At 45.9% G+C, this 24875-nt stretch overlaps 1 protein-coding gene across 3 annotated transcripts in view; it reads left to right on the top strand.

The window, feature by feature from the left end:
• LOC119172902 (nephrin-like) overlaps positions 1-24875 on the top strand; it is a 352980-nt gene that overhangs the window by 234846 nt on the left and 93259 nt on the right. For all 3 annotated transcript variants that reach the window (XM_075893718.1, XM_075893719.1, XM_075893717.1), the window contains exon 2: positions 11192-11329. In XM_075893718.1, coding sequence (XP_075749833.1) covers positions 11192-11329 — 138 coding nt within the window. The remainder of the gene's footprint in view (positions 1-11191; positions 11330-24875) is intronic.

Raw genomic sequence — 24875 nt, 5'->3', positions numbered from 1 at the left:
GTGTGTGTGTATTGATTGTTATGTGGGGTTTAACTTCCCAAAACCACCATATGATTATGAGAGACGCCGTAGTGGAGGGCTCCGGAAATTTCGACCACCTGGGGTTTTTTAACGTGCACCCAAATCTGAGCACACGGGCCTACAACATTTCCGCCTCCATCGGAAATGCAGCCGCCGCAGCCGGGATTCGATCCCGCGACCTGCGGGTAAGCAGCCGAGTACCTTAGCCACTAGACAACCGCGGCGGGGATGTGTGTGCGAGTCTGTGTGTGTGTGTGTGTGTGTGTCAGTGTGTTTGCGTGTGCGTGTGTGTCGTGTTGCATTTTTTTGCTTCCTCACAGTTTGCGCGCACTTTCCTTGTGCTAGAACGTTATTTTTGAGAGGTATAATATACAGGAAGCTTCAAATATACTTTGGAATGTCATGCAACTTTTGATGAGCATCAATAAAGTTAGAAACATGCCTCAACATGCACAGACTTTCCTATATATAAAGAATAAAAAAAAGTAAGAAGGCCCACGCCAGAGGCTGTTATTTTATGAACGAAATAGCACTACTAAAGCACACCAAACAAGGAAAAAAACTTGAAAACCTTAACCAGTTGTTAAGGGTGTCTCTTGACCGCCGCCGTCAGCAGGTTGTGCTCGTAACTTGCATCAGGACCGACGAGAAGGGAAGTACCGGCGAGATTGCGCAGAACAGCAAATCAAAAGAGTTTAATACTACATAGTTAGACCAAAGTGGACATTCAAGTTTACAAACAAAGGTAAGAAGCCGAGGAGCAGAGTTCCGGCAGAGTCTCACTCCAGTCTGCTCCACCCAGTTTCTCCCTGCGCGTTTAAAGGGTTCCAGACGCTTGTGTGACGTCAGGCGCCACAAGTAAATCTCTGGAATGCTCTTCCAATATTTCTGATGGTGCCCGTGCCGTAGCTTCATCCTCCACGGATGGGACCTCCTGCTGTTGTAACGCTGGCGCAAGTTCGACCTCTGCTGGGGAGTCCTGCGTCAGGCCGATTTCAGCTAAAGGGGACTCGGCAACTGCCCTCGCAGCGAGTTCCCGTGCTTTCGAACGCGTTAGCGCCATCACATTTGCCTCCCCAAACAGCTGCCCACTCTCGCGCAGAATCTTGTCAGATCTATTCGAAAACAGGTAAGGGTATTGCGGAGGGAGTGCCGGCGACACGGCAGCTTTCGTCTCGAGCGTGCCGAAAGGACCTTTGATAGTTATCTTTGCGACGGGAAGGCATGCACTGCTCGACTCTACTGCCTGCTTGATCCAAGCACACTCACCCGTGAACATTTGCGGTTCAACGTACGAGCTGTGAACTACGTCCATCGTAGCCGCAGAATCGCGCAGTACGCGGCATGGCTTCCCGTTCACTTCAAGGTCGCGCATGTAAGGTTCGAGAAGCTCGATATTCTCGTCCCTACCACTGATGGATAGAAACACAACTTTTGGTTTCTTACAGTGCGCCGCAATGTGACCGGGTTTATGGCAGTTATAGCAAAGGAACGGTTTCCTCGCTTCTAGCTTCCTTTGCTGTTCTAACGCAGGTTCGGTGTTCCGTTCCGACTCCGACGTATTTACGGTTCGGGCATTCCCAATTTCAGGCTCTTCCTTCGTTTTCACAGGCCCTCTCTTTGGCTTGAACCTAAAATCGGGACCCCCTTTTCGACCACTGTCACTGCCTTCGCGAGCCCGACGTGTGACGAATTCCTCTGCTAGTTCTGCGGCTCTGGCTACAGAGTTAACATCTGGCCTGTCTTGCACCCAATGCCTAATGTTCTCTGGTAACCGGTTGTAGAATTGCTCTAGTAAAAAACACTCAATAACCTTTGCGTGGTCACCGTAGGCCTTCTCCTCCTTTAGCCATTCCACCATGTTTGACTTCAGTTTATAGGCAAATTCCGTGTATGACTCACTCCTTCCTTTCTCCAATTCACGGAATTTCCGCCGGAATGCCTCCGCGGACAGCCTGTACTTCCTAAGCAAACTGGATTTTACTTTATCGTAATCGTCGACCTCCTCAGTGGATAAACGAGCGATTACTTCTGCTGCCTCGCCAGGTAAGAGTGTGAGCAAGCGCTGTGGCCACGACTCACGGGAGAACCCCTGCTTCTCACACGTCCGCTCAAAGTTCACCAAGAACAACCCAATGTCCTCTCCGAGTTTATAAGGGCGAATTAGTTCTGTCATTTTGAGCGATATGTGCACGCCTGCACTGTTTGCCTCGCTTCTCTGCCCTGCCGTTCGCACGCGCTCTATTTCAACCTCGAGTCGCTTTAACTCGAGCGCGTGATCGCGTTCCTCGCGCTCTCTCGAACGTTGAAACTCGAGTCGTTTTAATTCGAGCTCCCTTTCCTCACGCTCTTTCTCTTGCTGTTCTCTACGCTCCTCTGCCTGTCTTTTTGCGGCTTCCCTTTCTCGAATTATCTCAAGGCATTCCGTCAGCTCATCTTCCTCAGCCTCCAGAGCACTAATAGCCTCGATCAATTGTGGTTTCCGGAGTGCGTCAGAAACAACCAAACGCAACTCCTTTGCAAGCTGTAATAACTCCGCTTTACGCAGCAACTTCAAATTCATGGCTGTGTTCAGTGCGACCTTTCCTACTGTACACAACTATCTTGCCGCAGCCCACTTTGGCGACAACAATAGTTCGAATTACCAGTTACGCTTCCCCACTGAAAAAGCCTGGCAAAACTCAGCAGACAAAGCCACGCACTCACCACTCAACAGCCAAGAATTCCGCGTAGACCCTCGCAAACAGTGCATCTGGTTGCGGCCTGGCAGACGAGACGGCTCGTGGATCCATGTCGCAGCTCAGCCCTCGAGTCGTCGAAATGACTGCAGCATCCCACCGCTGCCACCAGTTGTTAAGGGTTAAGAGAATAAAAAAAGCAAGAATGGCTAGGAGCACTATGTACATTTACGATATTTGCTGCATAACGAATGACAAGAATCCGAGCGCAAAGTCTAATACGTGTAAGGTATACTCACAGATTTCTGCAGAGGTAGCCCGTACGGAGGCTTTTTTGTGCACTGCATGTTGCGTTATCATCGTAGTGCATAGAAAACTATCTGTACGCATCCTCAACAACAACAACAACAACAACAACAACAACAACAACAACAACAACAGCAACAACAAACAACAGCAACAACAACGTGGACTGCAACGTAAACAACGGCGTCGAAAAAGAAAACAGTGCCAACGCGATCCACTGAAGAATGGGAACGCCAGGAACAGTAGGGGATGCCATTCGTTCGGCGCATTGAATCGGTATGGCCAGCTTACAGTTGGCTCGTACAATCCTGCGCGAAAGCCCATGAGTGTACGCGCTTCGCCGCCTTGCTGATGTGTATACATGGCGGCACCCTTCCAGGCGTGAATTCTGGCACGCGGCAACGATCGCCCACTTTTAAACAAACACGGTGCAGCCCGGCTTGCATCACGACAACGATAGCGAATCCCCCAGCGTTCTCCGTCGTCTTTGCGTGACTGCAAGAGTTTTTCGTGACATTTCCACGCGACAAATGTGTTTCGACCCATTTCAACCGCCCACCACCCCTTCGCTTTTTTTTACTTTCTTTTTTTACACTAAACGCGTCATTGCACATGGGACAACACTATCAAGCCGCTTTTGGAGGTAGTTTTAGGGTTTCGTTTTCCGTTGTTGGTATTAGCATTCTACCACCCAGGTACATAGGTTGGTATTGTCCCCGAAAGATATTGCTCTGTTCACCGCAGTTAGACGTCAACCTTCTTTTTTTCGGGGGAGGGGGGAGGAGGGTAACTGCACTACAGCCGTCTTCAGGGCTCCTGTAGCGGGCGCGAAAGGCGACCACACTAATTTTGGCTAAAAATGTCTCGCTTTTGTTTCCCATAATTGCGTTTGTGTCCACGTCATACGCGTTTATTGCTGCTTTCTTTTTGATCGTGATAAATAATGATGCCACGTCGCAAGACATATAAATTTCTTTTTTATATTGTTTTGTTACTGCGATTTTCGTCGCAATAAACAATGGTTCCGACGGGCGACATATATCATTTTCTTCCCTTTTGCGGGCGAGCAGCCGATAGGGGGAGACCGGGCGCGCTCTTTCTTCGCTGGCAGGGGGCGGACACGGAAGCGTAGGCGAGACGGGTCGAACTACTCTTCGTGTGTTGACACTAGTTTCATCCGGCGGTTGTAAGTGCGTCTGGCAACAGAGGAAGTAGGGGGATGCGCGGAGGACTAGAGGCGGCCGGAAAGGCCCATACCGAGGGGAAGAGGGCCGTCTCGTTTCAGCCATTTTCCTAAAAATGCCAGCAACACTGCCTGTTTTCGGTGTTTCTCTTTGCCCCACGCTTTTCTCTCTCCGCTATCACAAGAAGAACTCGATAGGATGCGCTCTAAAGACCAGAGCGTCGCACTGCTCAGTGCTGCCTGTTGTGACGACGCCTGTAACTTTGTTAACTTCGTTTATAGCAAAGGTTAAGACCTGCGCTGTTGCGTTGTATTCGTACTGGGGTAAACCAATCATCGATGTACTTAGTTGTGAATCACAACTAGGTGCCCCAATCTGATTTTTTCTCATTTCCCTGCGAGAAAAAAAAAGAAGGGAGATTGGTTGATTGAGTGATGACGTTTGAGGTGAAGCAAATCAACATACGCGCTCCGACAGCCGTCGCGTGCTGGGGCGGCGCAGACTAACTCGGATAAAACGCGTGGTTTTTGTAACATGCGCACATCTTTCGCGCGTACGCTCGGGCTCTTATCTATCTAGAATTATTAGGATATAAAGGAGATCACTTGGAATTTCTCTTTTCGCAAGTGACACGCAAGGTGCAGTGCAGAAGATGGTAAGTATGCGCGTATTCATGACATTTACTCGAACCGGGACGAATACTTTTGACGACCCTTAGTAATGGCGCATGACCGTCAGCTTCTCAAACTTCGTGAACACCATAAAGCGTACAACTTGTGCAAAAAAAAATTGTTCCCAAATAACTTTTTTTACTAAAAGGCAAGGCGTGGAAACGCGAACGCAAGGCAGTAAAAAAACCAGAAATGCCGACTAACATCTACTGGACTTTTCGTATGAATGCTTACAAATTGCCTCGGCTATCTGTTATTCTAAGCAATGAATTGATTCGCGCGAAACGACGCATATTATCAACATTTTTTTTCAGGTTTTCGTACTTCGCAAACAAAAACGCAAGGTATTCATTGGAGCTTCAACCGGAAATGTTTCTGAGAAACAAAAAGTGCGAAGCAAGAGGTCGGTGCTAAAACATTTAAAAATATTCAGTCTGAATGGTCATAAGCCTATCATATAAAGAGACGTTTGATTCATTTACCTAATGTTCATAATAATATTGGGAGAATGACTTGTTGTAATGAGATAAGCATAACTTGATGTCGCCGGAATGGAAATGACCACTCCCGTTTTCCTTCTCATTCACCTTTTTTGCATAAGCGGTGCTCAAGATAAGGATTCCGAACTATACTGCCCACTAAGTGCTGGGCGTAATGCCTGCTATTACAGTGGCTGCATGACGGCGTTCGCATAATCCGCAGCCGAAGCCCCGATGCCGAGGCCCAAACACGCGTCCACGGGCGGTTCCATGCCATTGACCGCGGTTTCGAAAAAAAAAAAGTACTGCCGACGCGCAACAGCCGAAAACGACGTTTACCCCATATAGCCTGCTCCTTCGAAGGAAAGCCTGCGCCCAGCGCTGCGGCGACCTGCCCCAACTTAGGCCGTAATATAACTTGTCAGCCGCAGGTGCTGTTGTCGTCGCCAGAAACAAACCCTCGCGTGGCGTTCCATAACACGCCGGCGGCCCGCCTCACGGGTGAACGCTCGGAGCCAACCGGGTTAGCAGAGAAAATGACAACGTGTCTCCCGGTGTGTACCGGTAATGGGACGGAGTCAGGTCGGGGCTACTCTTTCTAGAAACATTGAAGGACGGTAGCCTGTGTCACCGCGCTTACGTGCGTATTGGTTGTGCTCCAAAACAATTTCTTTTAGTATCGTTTGGCCACCTACAATAACGGTGCGATAGTGAATATAGATTAGATGTGTAGGCATGACATGCCTTGCGGGTGAGCCAATACGACGGGCGCTCCGCTCCGCTTTACAGCCACGGCATACTTTCGTGCATTACACAATGCCTGAGAGGCAACCTATAGACGTTCTTTCGGCTGCATCGCCCATCGTGACATCACAAACGTTAACTCGGCGACGTATTCTACGAATGATTCGCTGTCCGATTTATATGCGGTGTTTTGTGACCCGTACTGCGGCTTCTTCACACTTGTCAAATCTGCTAAACCGAGGAGCCACTTGTTTTCCTCATCAGTAATCGCACTTGAGCAGCATGCCGTGAATACTGAGCCGATTTTTTGAGGTTGCGGCACCGAGGAAAATATCGAACAACTGTTGTGCCACTGTCCTCAATTTACCTCAGAGAGACAAGTGCTTGACAACGCATTGCGGTGACTGAATGGTCGACCACTTTCTGTGCCGGTGCTATTACAGCGCCGTCCACATCCCTCGACAACCCACAAGGCACTGAAAGCCCTCTTGGGTTTTTTAAGGATGACGGGTTTGTGTGAACGCCTCTGACTTGCGGTGGAGTTCTACACCGCTGCAGTGAATTCACTGTCTCCCCATTTTTCTTTCCCTTCTTTTCCCTCTTTCTCATATTTTCTTGTCTCCTTCGATGATCCCCCAATGTAGGGTAGCCAACCGGATGTCTCTCGGTTAACCTCCCGGCCTTCTACAATTTGTTGCTTCCTTCCTTCCTTCCATTACTTGAAGTTCGTTTGATAGCCGCATACTTCGCTGCCCTTCTCAACTGCGATCCAACAGCTGTTGGATTTCGTAAATTTTGGTAGAGTTGGAGCTACAGACACTAAGAAGACATGGTCTCTTTTCCTAAATGTTTTAAAGTGACTTGGAAGTTCCCGATGACATTCATATGCACCTTAAAAATGAAAATTTTGCATTTCGCTTCTGCTTAACACCCATTATAGATTCTCTCGGCGTGGAGTGCTTGCATTATTAAAACAGTATGGCGATTGCACAGTTTTGAAAAAAAATGATTAGGACCTCATACGCATTCGACGTTCATATAAATTATGACATAAAGATACGATGAAAGACTAGAAGAAATTTATGTGAACGTTCTTCTAGAAAACAATTTCATCGGATCTAAAGGGACGTCATATGGCAAATGCTTGTGTTTATGTAAGGTCTCACAGAAGTTGGTTTGGATTCATTCGTGAGCGGAAAAAATAGTGAAGAAAACAGTCAATAAAAGAAATAACAAAGAATAGTACATTTTTGAATCATATGTAGGTGCCTATATCTTTAGCTGTTACAAGAATGTTTTGTTATTTTGCGTATCCCGATGTCAATTACGAAAGACATGAAACGTCGAATGCTCCAACCTGCACATTTTTATGCTAATGCGTAAGCCGCACTTCTTTTTCTTCAGTTGTTATAGATACAACATGGCGAAGCCCACAGCCCAGCGTGTTGGCATGGAAACGCATCCGCTAAATAGGAAAACGTTCTCTATATAGGGACCCCAACCACTGTCAAGAGCTAGATTTTTCTTCATCGAACTGCCGAAAATTATTTTAGATGCGGAGCATCCTATACTCGCGCCTTGTAGTGCGCCGTCCGCGTCGTCCGCGCCGTCCACACCGCTTCTCGAACATTCGACAGCTGACGCGCGCGCATGCGCCGTCGCGCCGTCGCCCACTCTTCCACCATCTGTGCATCCCTTCCTCCTCTACACACCGCGCGCGCTTCACTCCTCCACCATCTGTGCACCCTTCCTCCTCTACACACCGCGTTCGACATCTACAATTCTCCTGATTCTCCAGTGGACGCGCATGTGGCGTCGCGCTTCGAGAACATTCAACAGCTGACAGTGCATGCGCCGTCGTGCTGTATATATACTCAAGGTCGGCGCTCGCTCGCTCAGTTGCCGCTCGTCGGTTGGTTTGTACGGCGCGTCGACGTCCAAGGTCGCGGTGAAATGAATTCCAACGAATCCACAAACACAATGATCGACGTCCCTTCGACCAGCGCCGCCCTTTCGCATACGTGTGTACGTGTTCACTCATTTAACACCCCCTCCTACAACCACGTTAACCAATTTAGCCATCGACCCAAGTAAGTCGCAATTTAACACCCCATTTCACAACCACGTTAACCAATTTAGCCATCGACCCAAGTAAGTCGCACTTTAACACCCCGTTAACCAATTATATGGTCCGCATCCTCCTCAGTGTTCCCCCGAGGGAAGCTGCGGGCAATTTTTTTGAACGGTATATCTAAGAAAGAAAAGCTCACCGGAAACTTCGATGAAAGGGGCCTCAAGGCGAACGAACGCAGTGATGTTTGAGGAAACAAAATTGTCATAATTCAATTTCAGTATAGTTTTGGGGTATTCATTCCGCGAATGTGGTGCTTGCAAACGTGGTTTTGTTACTCGCGCGCACGTGCGCGACCTATGCTTGAGCACGACTGGTCGCGTTCGATGCCTCAGGGTAATTTAATGTGCCGTTTACAGAACGTAGCCGCGCATACGCAAGTTATTAGAGTAATATATGGCGGTAAAATCGCGAACGCGCGCCGTAAGAAGCGTCTTGTCGCTTGGCTACCCCGCGCTCAGAACTTTTCTTCAATGCCTGGGAGAGAAGCGTCGCAATAAACAAAAGCACCACTAAGAGGAAGCGATCGCTATACTCGAGAAAGGAAAAATTACCCCGAAAAGACAATGAGCCAGCCGAACTACCGTGAACGAGACGTGACTGCAATGCCTTCCGCGTAAGCTGAAAAAAAAACAGCCACAACAAAATAATAGGAAAATTGAAAAAAAAGTAGAGGTGCCATACATCGGATGAGATGGGGGGATGAAACTGCCACCATTATACTCGCCAGTTTAGCGGGCCATTGACAAAAACAGGGTGAGAGCAAATCGAAACGCGCTATACTAAAAGAACCTAAACAGCGTGATATAGAAAGATATATAAAGAGAGAAAGGTAGAAAGGGGGAGGGAAGGAAGAGCTGCGTTACAAAAGAAGAGAGCTGTTGCTGCCGCCACGTTCTTCAATGCTTCTGAGTCGCACTTCTTCGGGGCAGGTCTCGCTGTCAGTTTGAAGTTTTCCCTCGCATAAATCACGACACGGAAAGCCGAGTTTTATGGCCAGCTGAGACCGGGACTCCGTTGGTGCGCAGAAAGTCCGTGCCAACATGGGGCAGGAGAAGGCGAGCGGTGTATACAGCAGCAGCAGGAGGAGGTCGTATAAGAAATGGAAAGTTAGGCACCCGGAAGGGAACAACAAACAAACTAAGACGTGAAGAAGTAAAGAGGCAGACAATGTGTGGTAACCTCCCCCCCTCACCCCATAAAAAAAAAGAAATAACAGGACATGGTGATGGGAGTAGTAAAAAAAAGTGTGAAGGGTCTTCACTACGTAGTGACACGCAAGAACGACAATAAAATGACACTGGATTCTGTGGTATAGAAGGCATGCGCGTTCCACAAAAGATATAGAAATGTAAAATAAAAATAAACGAAAAATGGGAAAAGGGGCAACGCAGCTTGCAGCGTCAGTAACCGAGCCGTGAATAAGCAAGCGCTTATGTCGATTTCATTGGCACCGCTTTCATTTCCTCTCGCATCGTTGCGTTCCCTTCGCACACCCTTTGGGTTCAGTAAGCTTTTTTTTATCGGATGTCTTTGTTTCGTATTCTTTCGTGGCTTCCTAAGCTTTTCAGGGAAAACAGGAGGTCTGTATGTCTAGATAGAATACTAATATATATATATAAACATCTATCACGTCACTGCGTAGTATACTAGCTTTGCCAAAACTGTTTTTTTAGACTTTTTAGCTAGCCGTTTTACTATCGCCATTAGAGTTTGAGTGCTTGCAATTCGCGGGCCTTTCTCAGCGTGTGTTTCAGTGTTTCAGTTCGTTTTGCAATTTGCAGTTCCGTTTGTTCCGATTCTATTGCGGGCAATTCTTCGTGATTGAACTTATTGTGAGCAGCTGTTCGCTTACATTTATACTGCAGCTTTGACGACCCCCTATCGCTATTTGTCTTTCGCGCCACTCGACGCTAAGAAAGAAAAGTTAGGCAGATTTAAGTGGCGTCGCTTGGGCGCAAATGTTGCGCTCAGGTTATGTATTGCTCGTTTATCGGCGCACTACAGCAATTTTTCTCTCTTTTTTATATTTCCACATTATGCGGTAGTCAAATGAGCTGCCATAACATTTCTCCATCCTAACTTGGTACGTTTCTTTTTCTTTTTTTTTGCGACTGTTTAAGTGGCGTGTTTTCGAGAGATCATTTGACAGATTTCATCATATCAACAATGGTACACATATATTCTTCGTCGTAAAAAATGTACTGATTTGGGTGAAATAAACCCGATTTCAAGTCTCAATATTTGAAATGCTTTATACATCTTACTCCATTCCGCCAGCACAGAGTGGCCAGCCAGTTTTAAGAACTAGCTCACCTTTCTGTTTTCCCATCTATGGCGTCTCCTATTCCACGTTCTGGTGAAGTCATTGATATCGTCATCATCGTCATCCTCAGCTGAACACATGACCTCTTCGCATTTGACTGAAAACGGTGGATGTTTTTTGGTCATAAATTATTATCAAAAGATTCCACGGAGTGACGGCTCAGTGATGTGCCGGCTGTGGGTCGATATATGCAGCCCTGACTAAATCATGCAGTTACCACATCAGAATTGACCCGTATACGTTAACTACTAATGGGAGGGAAATATCTCCGGTGCGATACTTCCTCTGCAGATAGACAACGTTGCAAGTATACGTCGGCCTTTTGCAAAAGGGTGTATCTTGGTGACCTGACCTAAAGGTTCGTTAATCAAAAAAGCCGTGCCACTTGTTCGGTTGCACTCCATCATGACCGACTTAAGCGCATGTCTCTATTTTGCGCTGTGCTTAATCGCAAACCATTAGTACCCACACCTATAACTTTAATCTCTGTCTTCACGCGTAGCGTAGCAAACTGTACAAAGGCTAGTTAACACTGCTGCGGGAGTGATATCTCTGAAGTAGTTATTTATAGAAAAGGTACCATAGCTGTAGCCAATGCTTTGAGCTTCTACGCAATTACAACATCGTGCTCTTTCTCTTTCTGCGTTTCAGGTGTCCACTGTCAGCAGCAGAGCTTCCGAGTTCGGCCTCAGCCCGTCGAGGTGATCGAAGGACGAACAGTGGAACTCAAGTGCGAGGTGGCCAACCAGGCCGGCGCTGTCCAGTGGAGCAAAGATGGATTCGTGCTTGGTGAGTGACGCCGAAATTTCTGACGGTGTCGTTGCGTTCTGTGATCGTTTAAGTGAAAAAAAAAAGGGGGGGGGGGGGGAGATTCCATTAAAGCTGATGCATAGCCGAGTTCCTACGGCATATTTGAAATCTGTGCGTGTGCTACATATGTGCCTTCTTTTTTCTCTTCTCAATGGTCGTGTCTTTTTTGCGCTGCGTTTCTTTCAATTAAGGAAAGAGAGATGTCATGGGCGTAGCACACCTGAAATGGCTTGCGTTGCGTTTTATTTTTTACACGCAATTTATTAAATGGACCTGCATAAGTGGAGCAGTTCAGTATATCTGACAGAGAATGCTCAACTACTACAGTTGTTGAACTACACTTCTTTTTCCTCTGGGAATAAATCATGATACTGGCTTCACGTGTATTACTTCTCATAAAGCTGCACCCTTACTATGTTGGTATCTGCTTACTGAATGGTTTTAGGAGCTATTAAATCATATATGTCCTGAAACGCATGGTACCTAAAAGCGCGAGGGGTTGAACTGTTCTTCTGAATAAGTGTATGACGTTGTAATTCAGGCGTCACATCTTTCCCATGGGCAACAAAAAGTTCCAGTGGTTAAACTCGCCTTACCGGCAACGTTAGTTACGCAGACTTTTAGGGCTATGTTAGTGCAGGTAGAGAAACGCGAGACTTCGCCTCGAAAATTGAATGGCACCACACTTACTCTCTCGCATTTGCTGTAGAACGCGTACGTTTTCATAGAGGCTTTTTTATCCTCAGCGATGAATAAAAGTGACGCACAAACGAGTTAGCGCGACCAACCAGTAATTCCTGGTACAGAAAAGTAGCGCACCTCGGTACTGTCGGTAACCATGGCGCAGAAATCATTGATCCTCGAAACATCGTCTAATTTGCTTCCCAGAAGCGAAGGCATCGATATCTCAGATTACAAGCTCCGTAATCAAGTTACACGCCAGTTAGGGCACCCCGAATGTGAGACCACGTGGATGAAAAACACCAGTGCCAGCTCACTCCTTCAGCCGGCTGTTTTACGCTGCTTTGTATTTTCGTGGGCAATTTAGATTGCAAGAAGGTTGCGCAGCGAACTTATGCAGCTGTTTCCTAGCCCCGCTTTGGCGGGGCTCAAATTGAATTTTCTCTCTACATGACAGATATCGCGGGAGTCACAGCGTATAACCTTGCTTCGATGTGTGAAAGCTTGCTCTATAGTGTTTGATTTTGCTTGATCTTCCCGCTTTGTCCGAAGCATTTAAAAATCACTGTTATTGGCTGGGCCTGATTTATTTTATTAAAAATAGCTATTTTGAGCTAAGTGGTGTGAGATAAGCTCTTAGTTTTTGCTTCAGGAAATGAGTATCTCACGTATGAACGCATGCATACACATAATAGTTTGAGGAAGAGAGAATAACGCCGGAAGTGTTTTGTTTTTAGTAAACGCGATACACTTAGTACCAGCAAGGCACTTGCTTACCCCGTTTATACTGCTGCAACGCCGTACGCACGTATACTCTTTTGGATCGCAATGACGGCTAGGCAGTGCAATAGTGACCTTATTAAGGCACACCGTGCTTTTTTCGAGATTTTGAATATATATATATATATATATATATATATATATATATATATATATATATATATATATATATATATATATATATATATATATATATATATAGCATCCAGTGGTCAGTAAGATGCTATGCATGGTGTGCGAATAAGGGACACGGACACCAGAGGGAACAACGAGGCACACAGGTACGTGCAACGCTATTATGGCCTACCAACAGGTCCAACTAGCGACTTTAGTGTCACAAGATGCCAATTCACACAGTATTTATAGTTCACTCTATCTATATCGTTGCCATGTCACACGCACGTGCTTCCGAGTGTGGATCACAGCAACGACACTTTGTTGTCAACCGCGATTAGGTGAGTCAGTGAACTCAGGTACTATACCCATAGGCTCGAGCGGAGTTCATAGTTATGTGGGCCAGCACATCACCCTTCCCCTTCCCTCAACCGCTCTGAAACTTAGTCGTTGAGCAGAGCATGGTCGAGGGTGGTCGGGGTAGTGACTAGAGTAGTGACTGCCGACGGATGAGCGACGATGGCGGTGCGCCCGCGGCGGTTGAATGGTTTCTCTTTCCGCGATGCCTGCCTGAACCGCCGTTTGGGAACAAATAGAGTTTCGTAGTTTAATATGGTGCAGAACTCGTCGTGGCGGTGGGTGTGGTGATGGTATGCGACTGCCATATTAGTATGAATTTCTGGAGGTCATCGGTATTTCAAGTGATTACTTTCGCCTAAGTTTTCTTTTTTTTTTTGACGGAGGAGACACTTGTTTTTTTGCACTATTCAGCAAAACATGATTGTTAAATGTGTGCTGTATCCATGATATTCGTGAGGTGACGAACTACGTGATTCCTAAACGTATGCTGTATCCTTGATGTTCGCGAAGGGGCAAAGTGTGTTTATTTACTGCACTCTATGTCTGATTTTCTGTCCGTAAACGCGCGATTTTTTTTTTGCAGAGTACACTGAGGCAATCGCAATCAGTGCGCATAACAAATACAAAGTACTAACCCCCCCCCCCCCTCTCCCGGCTCCAACCCCTTGCGGACGCCTATGATTAAACCACAGACACAGGTCATAAGGGGACGAGAATACAGATAAGGAAAGGAGTGTATTGAGTCACGTAATCCCGTGTGCCTTTGCGGAGAGAGGAATTTATTCTTGATGGACGCGAATATTTTGTTTCCCATGTCACGAGGCACGGTGTTGTGCTCGGTGTTAATATCGGCGCCATGTAAGTCGCTGTGCGCCTCTCGTCGCGTCACAATTTCGGGAGGCAGTTCTTTTCTATTTACTTTTATTTCGGGCCTATGGACCAGGCTGGCGTATCCGAGGGCATCAGAACGTGTGCGCGCGCCGATCGCCGTGACAGGACTCGGAGAGGAAGGGTAGCGCGCACTCCATCGGCCCACTCCAGCTGTTACCGTCGTCGCGCTGCCGACGCGTCTCCTCTTCCTCGGCCAGCGGAGCGAGCGGCCCGAGATCGTTAAACGTAGATCACGCTTGACGGAAACGGCGCTCGCCAAGGCGTTACAAAGCGCCATCACCGGCGACGCCGTAAAGTAATCAAGAAAGCAGACGAAAGACAATGAAAAAAAAAAACAAGTGAAACCCTATGGAGCCCAACAGCCGGACGATCGCCTAAGTATTATGCGACCGATATACGGACGAGAAAAAAAAAACAAACTTTACGACCGCATCGCTGACTTACTTTTCTCTCGCTTTTCCTCACTTTGTTTACTCTCTCCGCCGCTGTTCTTCATTGCGCTCGCTCTTGTGGTGCACCTGTTTGTTTGCGACGCGTCAGCCAGCTTTCTTGTTTACTCTATCGAACTGTTGGCTCTTTTCTTCGGGGTCAACCGTAAAATTAATTTTCTGGAGGCCATCGCCAACTCAATGGGGTGGTTCGTTTCATCGGTTGGAAAAATGCACCGAATACGGTTCTGTGTTAAAATAGACGTGAAAGCAAGAAAATGAATTGCAGGGAACAAATTATGATGCAGTTTAAGATACCCTATCCTGCGAAGAATAGAGATGGCTGAGCATACGCTCTGAGAAGTAAAGGAGGCGGAGGGCTACTGAGGTTGCTCCTTTCGAGGGTGTAACTAACCTGCCACGGTGATTCCTTTTTTTAAGAGGGCTACTGCGAACTACGAATCCCCGCCTCCCCCTCATGGTTTCTCCTTAACCATTGCTCCTTTCTGATGCTCGTCAAGAGAGCAACATTTACTTTCTGCCCAAAAGGAAAATTAGCACTTGATTGACTTAACTAGTGTTTTCAAGTTTGTCCAGCCGTTTGATTAGATGTGGAATTGATATGCAAGAATCACACTCACAAATAAATTTCAGAAAAGTTGCAGGAAGCACACGGGATTCTATAGCTCACGACCGACAAGTCCGCATGCGCGTACACTAGTACACCACGCCATGCTATACGGTACACTCTCGAAAGAAATGGGTGTATGTAGGCACTGATGGGTCATTCGCCCTCGGCGCGATCGTTTCTGCAGTTAATCGAAAGAAAAAAAAAGGGGGGGGGGCTTTGTTCCGTAAGAGAAAAAAGTGCCTTTATTGCCGTGCTGTGTGGAAACTTTTGCACTCAGTTGGTCTCTCGGGAAGCAAAGCACCCTTTTCGGCTTAAGTGTACCGTTACTCTGGAAAGCTGTTTAGAGTTATATATTAAAGAAGACGGAGAGAATGAACGATGCGCACAGGCAATGGGACACATAACGGAAATGCAATCCGTCATGGAGGCCGGTGTTCCTTAAATTATGAACATGGCGCACGAATTGATTCAAATAAACAATTGCGCAGAGTAGGAGGCGGAAGCGTACTGATTAGCGTGATTGGTGCCATCGCAACTGTAGAAGTCATGTTTTTTTTTTAAATATTTCGCTTCAGCTTTTAATATCAAGCAAGTTTGCGTGACCGTAAGATGTAAGCAAACAAACAAAAAACGGTTACGTTTAATGCAGCCGTGGGAACGGGGAACGTATACTATCCCTCTGTTTGACGCGCAAAATCATCGCTTAGCCACGTTCATTGAATAACAAGTAGTTCAGAAGGCGCCTCTGTCTTGACAAGTTCAGCTGCTTCATGAGAGACGTCAGCAATCACCGCTACAGGTGGAATTCGCTAACCTGTAGACAAGGTACTCCTGTGCTACCTCTTCGGTCTCAGTCGCAGTACTGTAATGAGAGTCATCTTGTAATTTTCTTTCTTCATTTTTGGCTACTTAGCTGTAACGATCAAAGCCTCACTCGAGTGTCTCAACACGATGTTACCGCTCTCTCTCTCTCTCTCTCGAACACGCGTAGTTCCAAGAAAGGCGGTGATAGCATGAAGATACCGAATCTCTCGACTGGAATCCAGAATGCTGCTGCAACGACGGCAATAACATTCTCTTGAGTCCGCTGCTCGAGACAATTACGTGGTTCCCTCCTGTCGGATACCTCGGCCGGTTGCGTGCTATATACAAGGCACTTAAATGGAAACGTGCGCACAATACTAAAGCACGCCCATTAGGGCACCTCGTGGCTCTCTGACTTCGCCTTTTCCCCCCTCTCTCTCTTGCTTTGTGCGTGCATGTGTCCAATGTTTTTCTTAAGCTCGCTGTCCGCAAGCTCCGTGCTACCTGGTCATTGCCGAAATCAGATCCATTTGTAAGAAAAACCGAGATGTCCGGGGGCCATCCTCAGCGCCGCGGCTTTCAACGCCTATGCAGGTATATACAGCCGAAGCGCGTGCCTCTTTCCACGTACGCTAGGCTCAGCTCGGCTCACTGCGGCGCTGAATAATCTTCTCGTGCGGCTGGTCCGGGTATCGTGTAAGGCAGCTTTTACTTATTCAAGCCGCAATTTGCAAGTTTCTGCGGGCGTGCGCGTGTACTCTCTCCGACGTGCGTATTATGCAGGTGCGTCTGTCGGAGCTGTAGCGCACCGGCGCCCACCACATTGCTGTACATGGATGCCCGCACGTGGAGTCGAATTTAATTCATCCTTCGGGGATAGGTGGTGGGTGTCCTCCTGAATTCGTCATGGCGTCGGTTTCTCTTACTGCGAGCTACGCTCTAACGACCAGTGACGCTGTTGCTGCTGTTGTGTGGCTGCGGCCGGCTGCCAGACTCGGGGAGAGGCTTTTGCGAGGGTTCAGTCCGGAAAAGCCGCCCGAGGAAAGCTCGCTCCGACACAAGAGTCATTAACGTGTCCGCTAGAGTTAGCAATTTGAGTCGCTCGTCCTTCGCTCTGTGTGCGGGAGTAGCTTGGAAGTACTTCTTGATCATACAAAAATGAAAGGACAGAAGTAAGGAAATAAAATGGGACAAACAAAAAACGCAGAAGCGACAGCATGATGGCTTACTTTCTCCCTCATTGCACTCGGCTTGGCCCTGGCCTTTTGTCGGTGCTATCAAGGGAACCTGTTGGCAATGCCACCCGGATAAAATACAGAACTGCCACCGTGGCGAGCTTGATGATCATCTTCTTACTAACTTTATAATCATAACAGCGAGCAGCGTATAACTTGAGCACTGTATACCTACTGTATATTGTGCATTATAAAGCGAATGGAAACACTTGTCTTTTTGTAAATTTATTGTACTTCTTGATACACCACGAGTAGTTTGTTGTTGCGGTATTGAGACGAGCACTTCGACCACAATTTTTGTTTTTTCGTGACCTCGTTACGACAGTAGTGAGGGTTGCTAATTTCTGCAAGACCTTACTGCTGTTGAAATATGGGCTTTGCGAATTCATATACTCTGATGGTGCCTACAAGCAGGTCTAGTATAAATGCTCACATTATGAAAAAAAAACGGGGTAAATGACGCAGAAGATCAGGAGATAGAAGAAGTGTCAACTTGGGTTTTGTTGACACGTTTCATCTATGCAATATATCGCATTCCGAAGGCGTTAGCCTTGTTTTGTATAGTTCCTTGTGCCACTCAGCGCTGGCTGAAATGAAGGGCAGGCTGCTACCCAATGAATTCGTGTAATGTTGTCACTAAGAAGTAAAAAAAGTAAACTCAAAATCAGAAGGCAGATTCGTGGAGGTTTGGTGTCACGCACCTCCTTGCGTATATCATTAGTGATCCAGTCATTAGTCGCACGAATAATGAAGGCGAAAGCCTTTATTGACTCATACTCGCGTGCGTTTGTCCCTCCGTCCGTGTCCTGAAATGGCGCCAGCTCTCACCCCTGCCGCTTGCTCTCAGCATAACGTTATGGCACAGTGGCGCGTAAGAACAGTTGCCCCGCCACACCTGTGGCCTCTGCCCTATACGCTTTCTCATCAATCGCGTGATTGCTAAAAGAGCGTAGAAAAAAAAGACATGACACAGCCGGTCGAATGGCCGAGGACTTTCGCCGAGCACACTTCGGAATTTACAAAGTTTTCTTTCAACTTTGTGGTCCGCGCCTTCGGAAAAACTTCTTCCCAGCAAAGCCGGCGTGGAGGCGAAACTTCACGTCGTTGAAGTTTCATGCGATCATTGCAGCATCAGCGAAGCGCTCATTTGATGCAGTCTCACGTGTACTTATATTTTTATATACCTAATACGTATATGCCTAATTACGGCACATGGCAATTGTGAATACGTAATAATGACGCAGATGAACTCCGTCAAAAAGTTACTTTAACTTTTTTGTCTGGAATGCACGTTAAGCAAGTGATATAGGACGTGACTGCTGTCGTCTGTTTTTTTATTTTTTAAATTTCGCAAAAACTTATGAGAATGTAAACTACGGTAGAGCCGGCTATCCCCAAAACCATTATGACAGTAAAATACAAGATGCACACAAAAATACAAAAATTACGGAGACAAAATTATCAGAACTGATAGGTAGCTGAGACTCGATTAACTGCAATTAACCAATGCGCATTGATGAATGGCGAGCAAATGCTTTAAAAGGGAAGAAAATAATATAAAGAGAGGCGCAGGAGTACTGGAACAAAATAAGACAAGCGGTGCCTTCGAGGAGAATATCCTCCTCCGCCCAAGCACACGCAATGGCCGCCAGACGGCGTGCCTCTTTTTGCAGCACACTACTGGAGATAAGGATTCCTTTATGCGCGCGCTACGCGAGCGACAACAATTGGTGACAACCGCTAACCAAGTATTGACAGAAGCGCTCAGGCTGGATGTGACACGATAAGTCGAGTCATCCACTTGAAGTAGCGAAGTTGGGTAAAAGAAAGAACCTGCACTATCTTTGTATGCGGCACATTAACAACAAAAATAAATGATAGAGCAACGCTTCAAGTTAGCACCGTCGTCCTCAGGGAATTCCATAACGTTTATGAAGTTGGGCAGTCAAGTGCGAATACTGAAAGCAGTTTGAGAGCTTATTGAGTTAGGTTATGCGAATGCATACGGAAGGAGAAATAAATGAAGTCATTTTTAACAACGGGCGCAGGCAGCCCTCGGAAAGGTAACGCAAGGCAGCTTGAAAGATTTCATGCAACCGTGCGTAACGGTGAGGAGACCTGAATGCTAATTTAGTAGCGCCGAAAACTACGCTAGGTGAAAAATAGGCATAAAAATAAGCATGGCAGTCTGACATGATGGTGAAAATTCATACACAAACTCGGTATTTGATGAAAAAGCAGTACGGCATAAACTACAAAAAAAAAAAGAAAAGCGGTTCGCACGTATGTTTAATGAAGAGGAAACAGTGTGGGCTTTTAAGAGAAGAATAATTTGGAGCAAAAAAAAAGAAGCCGGAAGTAGACTCAAACGCTCACTAAAAAGAAGTACAAACAAAATATTCCCAGCAGGAAAGGGGCACATTTTAAGGAAAGGAGATTCGCATATGTAATATACTAAAGCCCCAGAAACGGCTGGTGAAGTGCATTAAGTTTAAGTATTTTATGTATAAAAATACCTTGCTTGACTTTTGTCTCTATTTAAAAGTGACGGATAAGGATACAAATGGCGATAGTAAATGACGATATAATAATGAATCACATTTCAATCTTCTGTTTTAATTGTTTTTGTGATAGGTGCGAAGCTGGCTGATCAATGGGAAAATGCTCTAACTTTTGAGAAGTTTTTTGTGAATACGGCATCTTTTTTGATCCTGATGTTTTCAGCAGCACCGAAAATATACAAGCGAACAACAACAACAACAACAACAACAACAACAACAACAACAACAACAACAGCAGCAGCAGCAACAACAACAACAAACGAAACAAGTTGCGTGAAGCACGGTGATTTTAGAATTGCTTCTTCCGTAACGGCAAGATTTGCTTTATCAGAACAACATGGTTGATTTTTCTTTACCTTTCGTATTCGTTGCGAAGAAACGTCACTTTGACAAAAAACTTCAGTAAAAGAAAGCCATTAAGAAAACGTGGTCGTATTTGCCATTCTTTCTGGCCGCTTGTTGTAAAGGAGAGTGGTTTTCGGCGAAAACAAAGTGCGACTCCTGGCGAGAGTTTGACGCGCGGAAAAACGAACCGAAGCTCGCAGGACGCGTCTCTCTGGGGTCAAAAGTTGTTTTTCTTTTACAAACGGCAGAAAAGAAAAGGTACATAATGGAAAGCATGGTGACGTGTATCACATCTGCCCTATAATGAAACCGTTGTCGCGTTCTTCGCGCTGGTAACAACAAAAAATAAAATATATATTAAGCGAGGTAGTGAGGGTGCGAATACGAAGACGAAAGACAAAGAAATATTTTCTTGAATATAAATATATACAGATAAAAATGGTAAGCGCTGCCTTTTCGATAACGACAACAGAGCTGCGGGAATTGAAAACTGAGCGTGGCGCGTTAGACGGAGCGACGTGTGACTTCTGGTAACGCGAAATGGAAACTTGGAGGGTCAGGCGAGAAGAGAGGACATTTCGTAGGAAGAAGAAGATGGATAACAAACAAGATTCTAGAAAAGAAAAAATGCAGCCAGAAATTGGGGAAGCTGCACGTGACCTTCGTTTCTATAGGAACTGTGACGTTTTGACTTTTTTCGCTCGGTTTTCAAGGATAAGTGCCACAAACTTGGCATTTCCAACATGAAGAAATTTCTTTGCGAGAATGCTAAAAACAAAAACAAAAACAGAAATAATTACAACACGTAAGTGGGAAATTACGCTGCGTTTCAGAGCTCTTAGTTTGACACGAGCACCGGAGAAAAAAGTATACGAAAAAAAAGCAATCTTTGTTGCCTTGCAATATGGTGGTTATTTCGGAAATTCGTATATATAGCTCGCCATTACGCTTTGGAATCGGTAAATAAGAGACCATTCGTGCATGCATTAGATACTTTTCAGTTTTTAAATGGATCAGTAAGGAAATTATCCAATTCATTTGTGAACGTCGATAAACACCCGAAAATGTTCAAAGAATTCGATCCGCGTATATGTAAAACTGGCTAAGCTGCAAGGCTCAAGTGGTACTTAAGTATTTACCGACAGTCGAAACATGTGAACCCATGCTGGGGCTAGACAAATAGCTCTTTTAATACAAATAAGCACGAGAAAGAGGGAACAATTTTTATATGTTCCTCAGGCGGATAAGTGCCTTGAGGCGACAGCATCAAAGCGCTGTCGAATAACAGTGTTCTCTGGAAGTTTATTGACAGAGCAGGGGATCCATACTGCAAGAGATACATATTTTCTTGTTGCTTGAATCTTTTCTTAGAATGTTAGGGTAGATAATTAAGATGAAGCCAGCGCGTCTCAAGAGCGCGAGTTTGTGGCTTATTCTTATGCTTACTGCAAGCATGATAATAATCTTTCGAACTACTTGAGAATATTTCATTACTTCTGAAGCAACAAGCCTTTTTCCCCCTTTTCTTTGTGAAAACTACACGCACTCCAAGCTATCTATGTCGCAGTTATAATTTCACTGCAGTGAGCAGTTACTTTTACCACTGATGCGCGATTCGCCTGCGTGCTGAATATCCATATCGTCGTTTCGCGGTTTAAGGTGGCAGAATTAGGTTAAACTGGAATAACTTCCTACGTTTTGGTGTATCTTTTATTTTTTAAGGGTCATTGAATTGCGACAAATTTCGCCGTACGTGTTTTGTGCCTCTGTTTCCCTACTCTGGATAAAAACGAGATAAAGATATGGGACTAGTTTGAGCTTCTTAAATGCCTTTTCTAACAAAGAGTAAACTATAAAAGAGATAACGGCTGCACACATGGAAGGTGAACTCCCTCCGAAAACAAGATTTATATATTACAGTGGCTGATTTAACACGCTATCGTAAGATAAGAAATTTTAGACGCTGAGGGAAACTACGAGTCTCTCTCTCTTACTTATTGTAACGAGGCCACTGAAACTGAAGACTCAGTCGGCGCAAAAGTTAAAAGAACAAAATAAAGAGGTCGTTTCGCTCTAACAAAAAAAAAGAAAAGATAACGTAGACACTAAAGTCAAAAGAAATGACGTGAATAAACAAAAACAATTCACAGCGCTCAAACTTGGGCAAATGAAAAAAAAATGCTGAGAAAAGGAGATGGGGGGGGGACGTGGATTCGATTTTGGAGGGCGTATTACAGCTCGTCCAGCGCCGTCCAGTTGAGGAAACAGCGAGCGGCATTCGCTCCGTCCCAAAATCCGGCGCGAAGCACAATTCGTGTCCGAGTTTAATGGCCGGCCACAAATCTCTCGGAACGGAGATTTCAGGCAGCCTTCTCTCCCTCCTCCTAACCCGGCATAGACCCTCCTCTCCACACGCATTGAATCTCGATTGTTCGTCGTCGACCCGGCGTCCGAGGGGCGAGACCCTAGCGTCCGCTGCGTTCGAAGAATACCGCGGTGCCCTTCGTGTGGCGAACGTTTCTCTTGCGAGTGGGCCATCGTGGTCCGTTTCGAAAGAAATTCCTCTCGCTAACGCTAGAGGCTCTTGTATACAAAGACTGCAGTGCCATATAAAAAAAAAACGCAAGAGCCTGTACAGAATGCACGAGGTTATGTATGCACTACGAACAAAAATTGCGAAGTGAGAAAAAAATACCTAGTGTAGGGAAGCACACAGTCGGCAAGTTGGTTCTAATTCATGGGGGAAGAAAGGAAACAGTAAGAAGAACCAATAAGTACGGGAACGGCGATTTTTTTTTTCAGATCATATGTAGTGTTCAAACTCTTGCTCCTTTTCAGACTACCATGTGTGCTGCACAGCACAATTCGGGTCATTTCAAAGAATTTCAGACTTTGAGAGGAGCAAAGTGCAAGTGACGGAGAAACGTTATGCTACGCGAATTCCCGCTATTGATCACTAGTACGCTATTCTCTTTCACCCTGTTTCTCTCCTCCTCTACCGTCGGACAGACGTAAGTACGCTGGGCGGAAATAGGCCGTGGTTGTAGCGGCTGCATGCAGCTAGAATTTTTGGCGGTATACATGTAATTCGCATGTGGACACGACAGCACTACGTAACAGTTTCGTGCAGTAAGGAGGACCGCTGTGCAGATATGCCACTGAGTCTATAGCACATTGTCGCGGAGAAACGTTGACTAATATTACCTTGGAAAACTTTGTAATAAAACGAAAAGTCATGAACATGACTAGATATTTTTGGAAATGCACACATCGTATTGATCACTCACATTCTCCTAATCCGCAAAGTTATTTTGTTCAGTTTATCAATAACATTTAGAAAGGCTGCTTATACTGCTGTTTCAGCATACTCGACGCAGACCGTTGATTTAATTTTAAACAAGTAGAAAAGGGTGAGGCGCGTTCTAAATATTTTAATGGCACACATTGTATTGATCACTCGCATTTTTATAATTCGCAAAGCTATTTTGCTCAATTGAACAGTAACATTTAGACAGGCTGCTTGTCCGGCTGTTTCAGCAGACTTGACGCAGACCAATGATTTAATTTAAAAAAAAGTAGAAAAGGGTGACACGCGTTTCAAGTTCTCTTTCGTAATATTTATTGCCCGATGGTTATGCTATTAGATTGGGCGCAAATATGAAGCAGTGCTTTGTGTCTAATAAATAACGCTATCAATAGAGAGGTCGTTGACAAACACCTTGAGCGTTTGCGATTTGCTGTAAGCACAAGCGCGAGCGGCTGGACGTGTGGCGTCACCTGGTGGTGCGAAAATACAATGGGCGGTCTTGGAAGTGTTGCAGTAACTAAACACATTCTACTCACTGCTGTTGCAGATTGTCAGCGCTGCCATAGTTGCACGTGCGGTATTCTATTTGGGTCAGCAGCGATTAGATTTACTGCTGAGCCGAAGGTCACACATTCGGGTTCTACTCTGACTGTTCGCATCTCGATAGAGGCGAAATACGAGAAGCGTAAGTCAAAGAACGCCAGATGACTGAAATTTCTGAAGCCCTACAGGGAAGGTGTACCTTATAATCACATGGTGATTTTCGGACGTAGAACTCCAGATATTAGAGCATCGTGCTTAGACTAATTATCAACAACAGTCACCACCATGGTACGGCAAAAAAATAAAGCCTTCGCGTCTATCGCGATATTATTACCCCATGCTTATCCACTACCTGTATTCACGACAACCGTTTACTTGAATAGTTCAGAAAATAATTGCATGCCACGGAGCTTTTCCTTTTTGTTTTCCATTCTTCAGTGCGTTTCCGGGTGAAAACACTGAAAAACGATTGCGCTCTGTGCGCACGTGTTTCAGAATGCAGCGAAATCCGCAATGGGTGCAGGAGAGATAAAAGTGGAAGTTGGCGTACGTTTAGGCTCCTGAATAAGAGGCCCTCTGAGTGTCAGAACGCTAGAAATATAAGCAATCGCTGCCGACAGTGGTAAACTAGTGAAAACACGAAAGACAGAGCTCTGCTGGGTTAGGGTTTTTTTCAGAGGGGCGGTTGACGAGAGCGCAAGGGTGCGCGTGGTGCTTTATCGGACACGACGGCGGGTCTCGGCGAAAAGAACGCTCTAAGCATTTCTCAGCCAGGAAGAGACAGCGCCCTTCCAGTTCCTGAAATGTGACAGAAGCGACAGCCAGACAGTGACAACAAAGGCGGG

The sequence above is a fragment of the Rhipicephalus microplus genome, chromosome 4 (genome assembly GCF_043290135.1).
Source record: "Rhipicephalus microplus isolate Deutch F79 chromosome 4, USDA_Rmic, whole genome shotgun sequence".
In the NCBI taxonomy this organism is placed as follows: domain Eukaryota; kingdom Metazoa; phylum Arthropoda; class Arachnida; order Ixodida; family Ixodidae; genus Rhipicephalus; species Rhipicephalus microplus.
The sequence above is the reverse complement of the archived record's forward strand: the minus strand, read 5'-3'. Positions and strand labels throughout refer to the sequence as shown.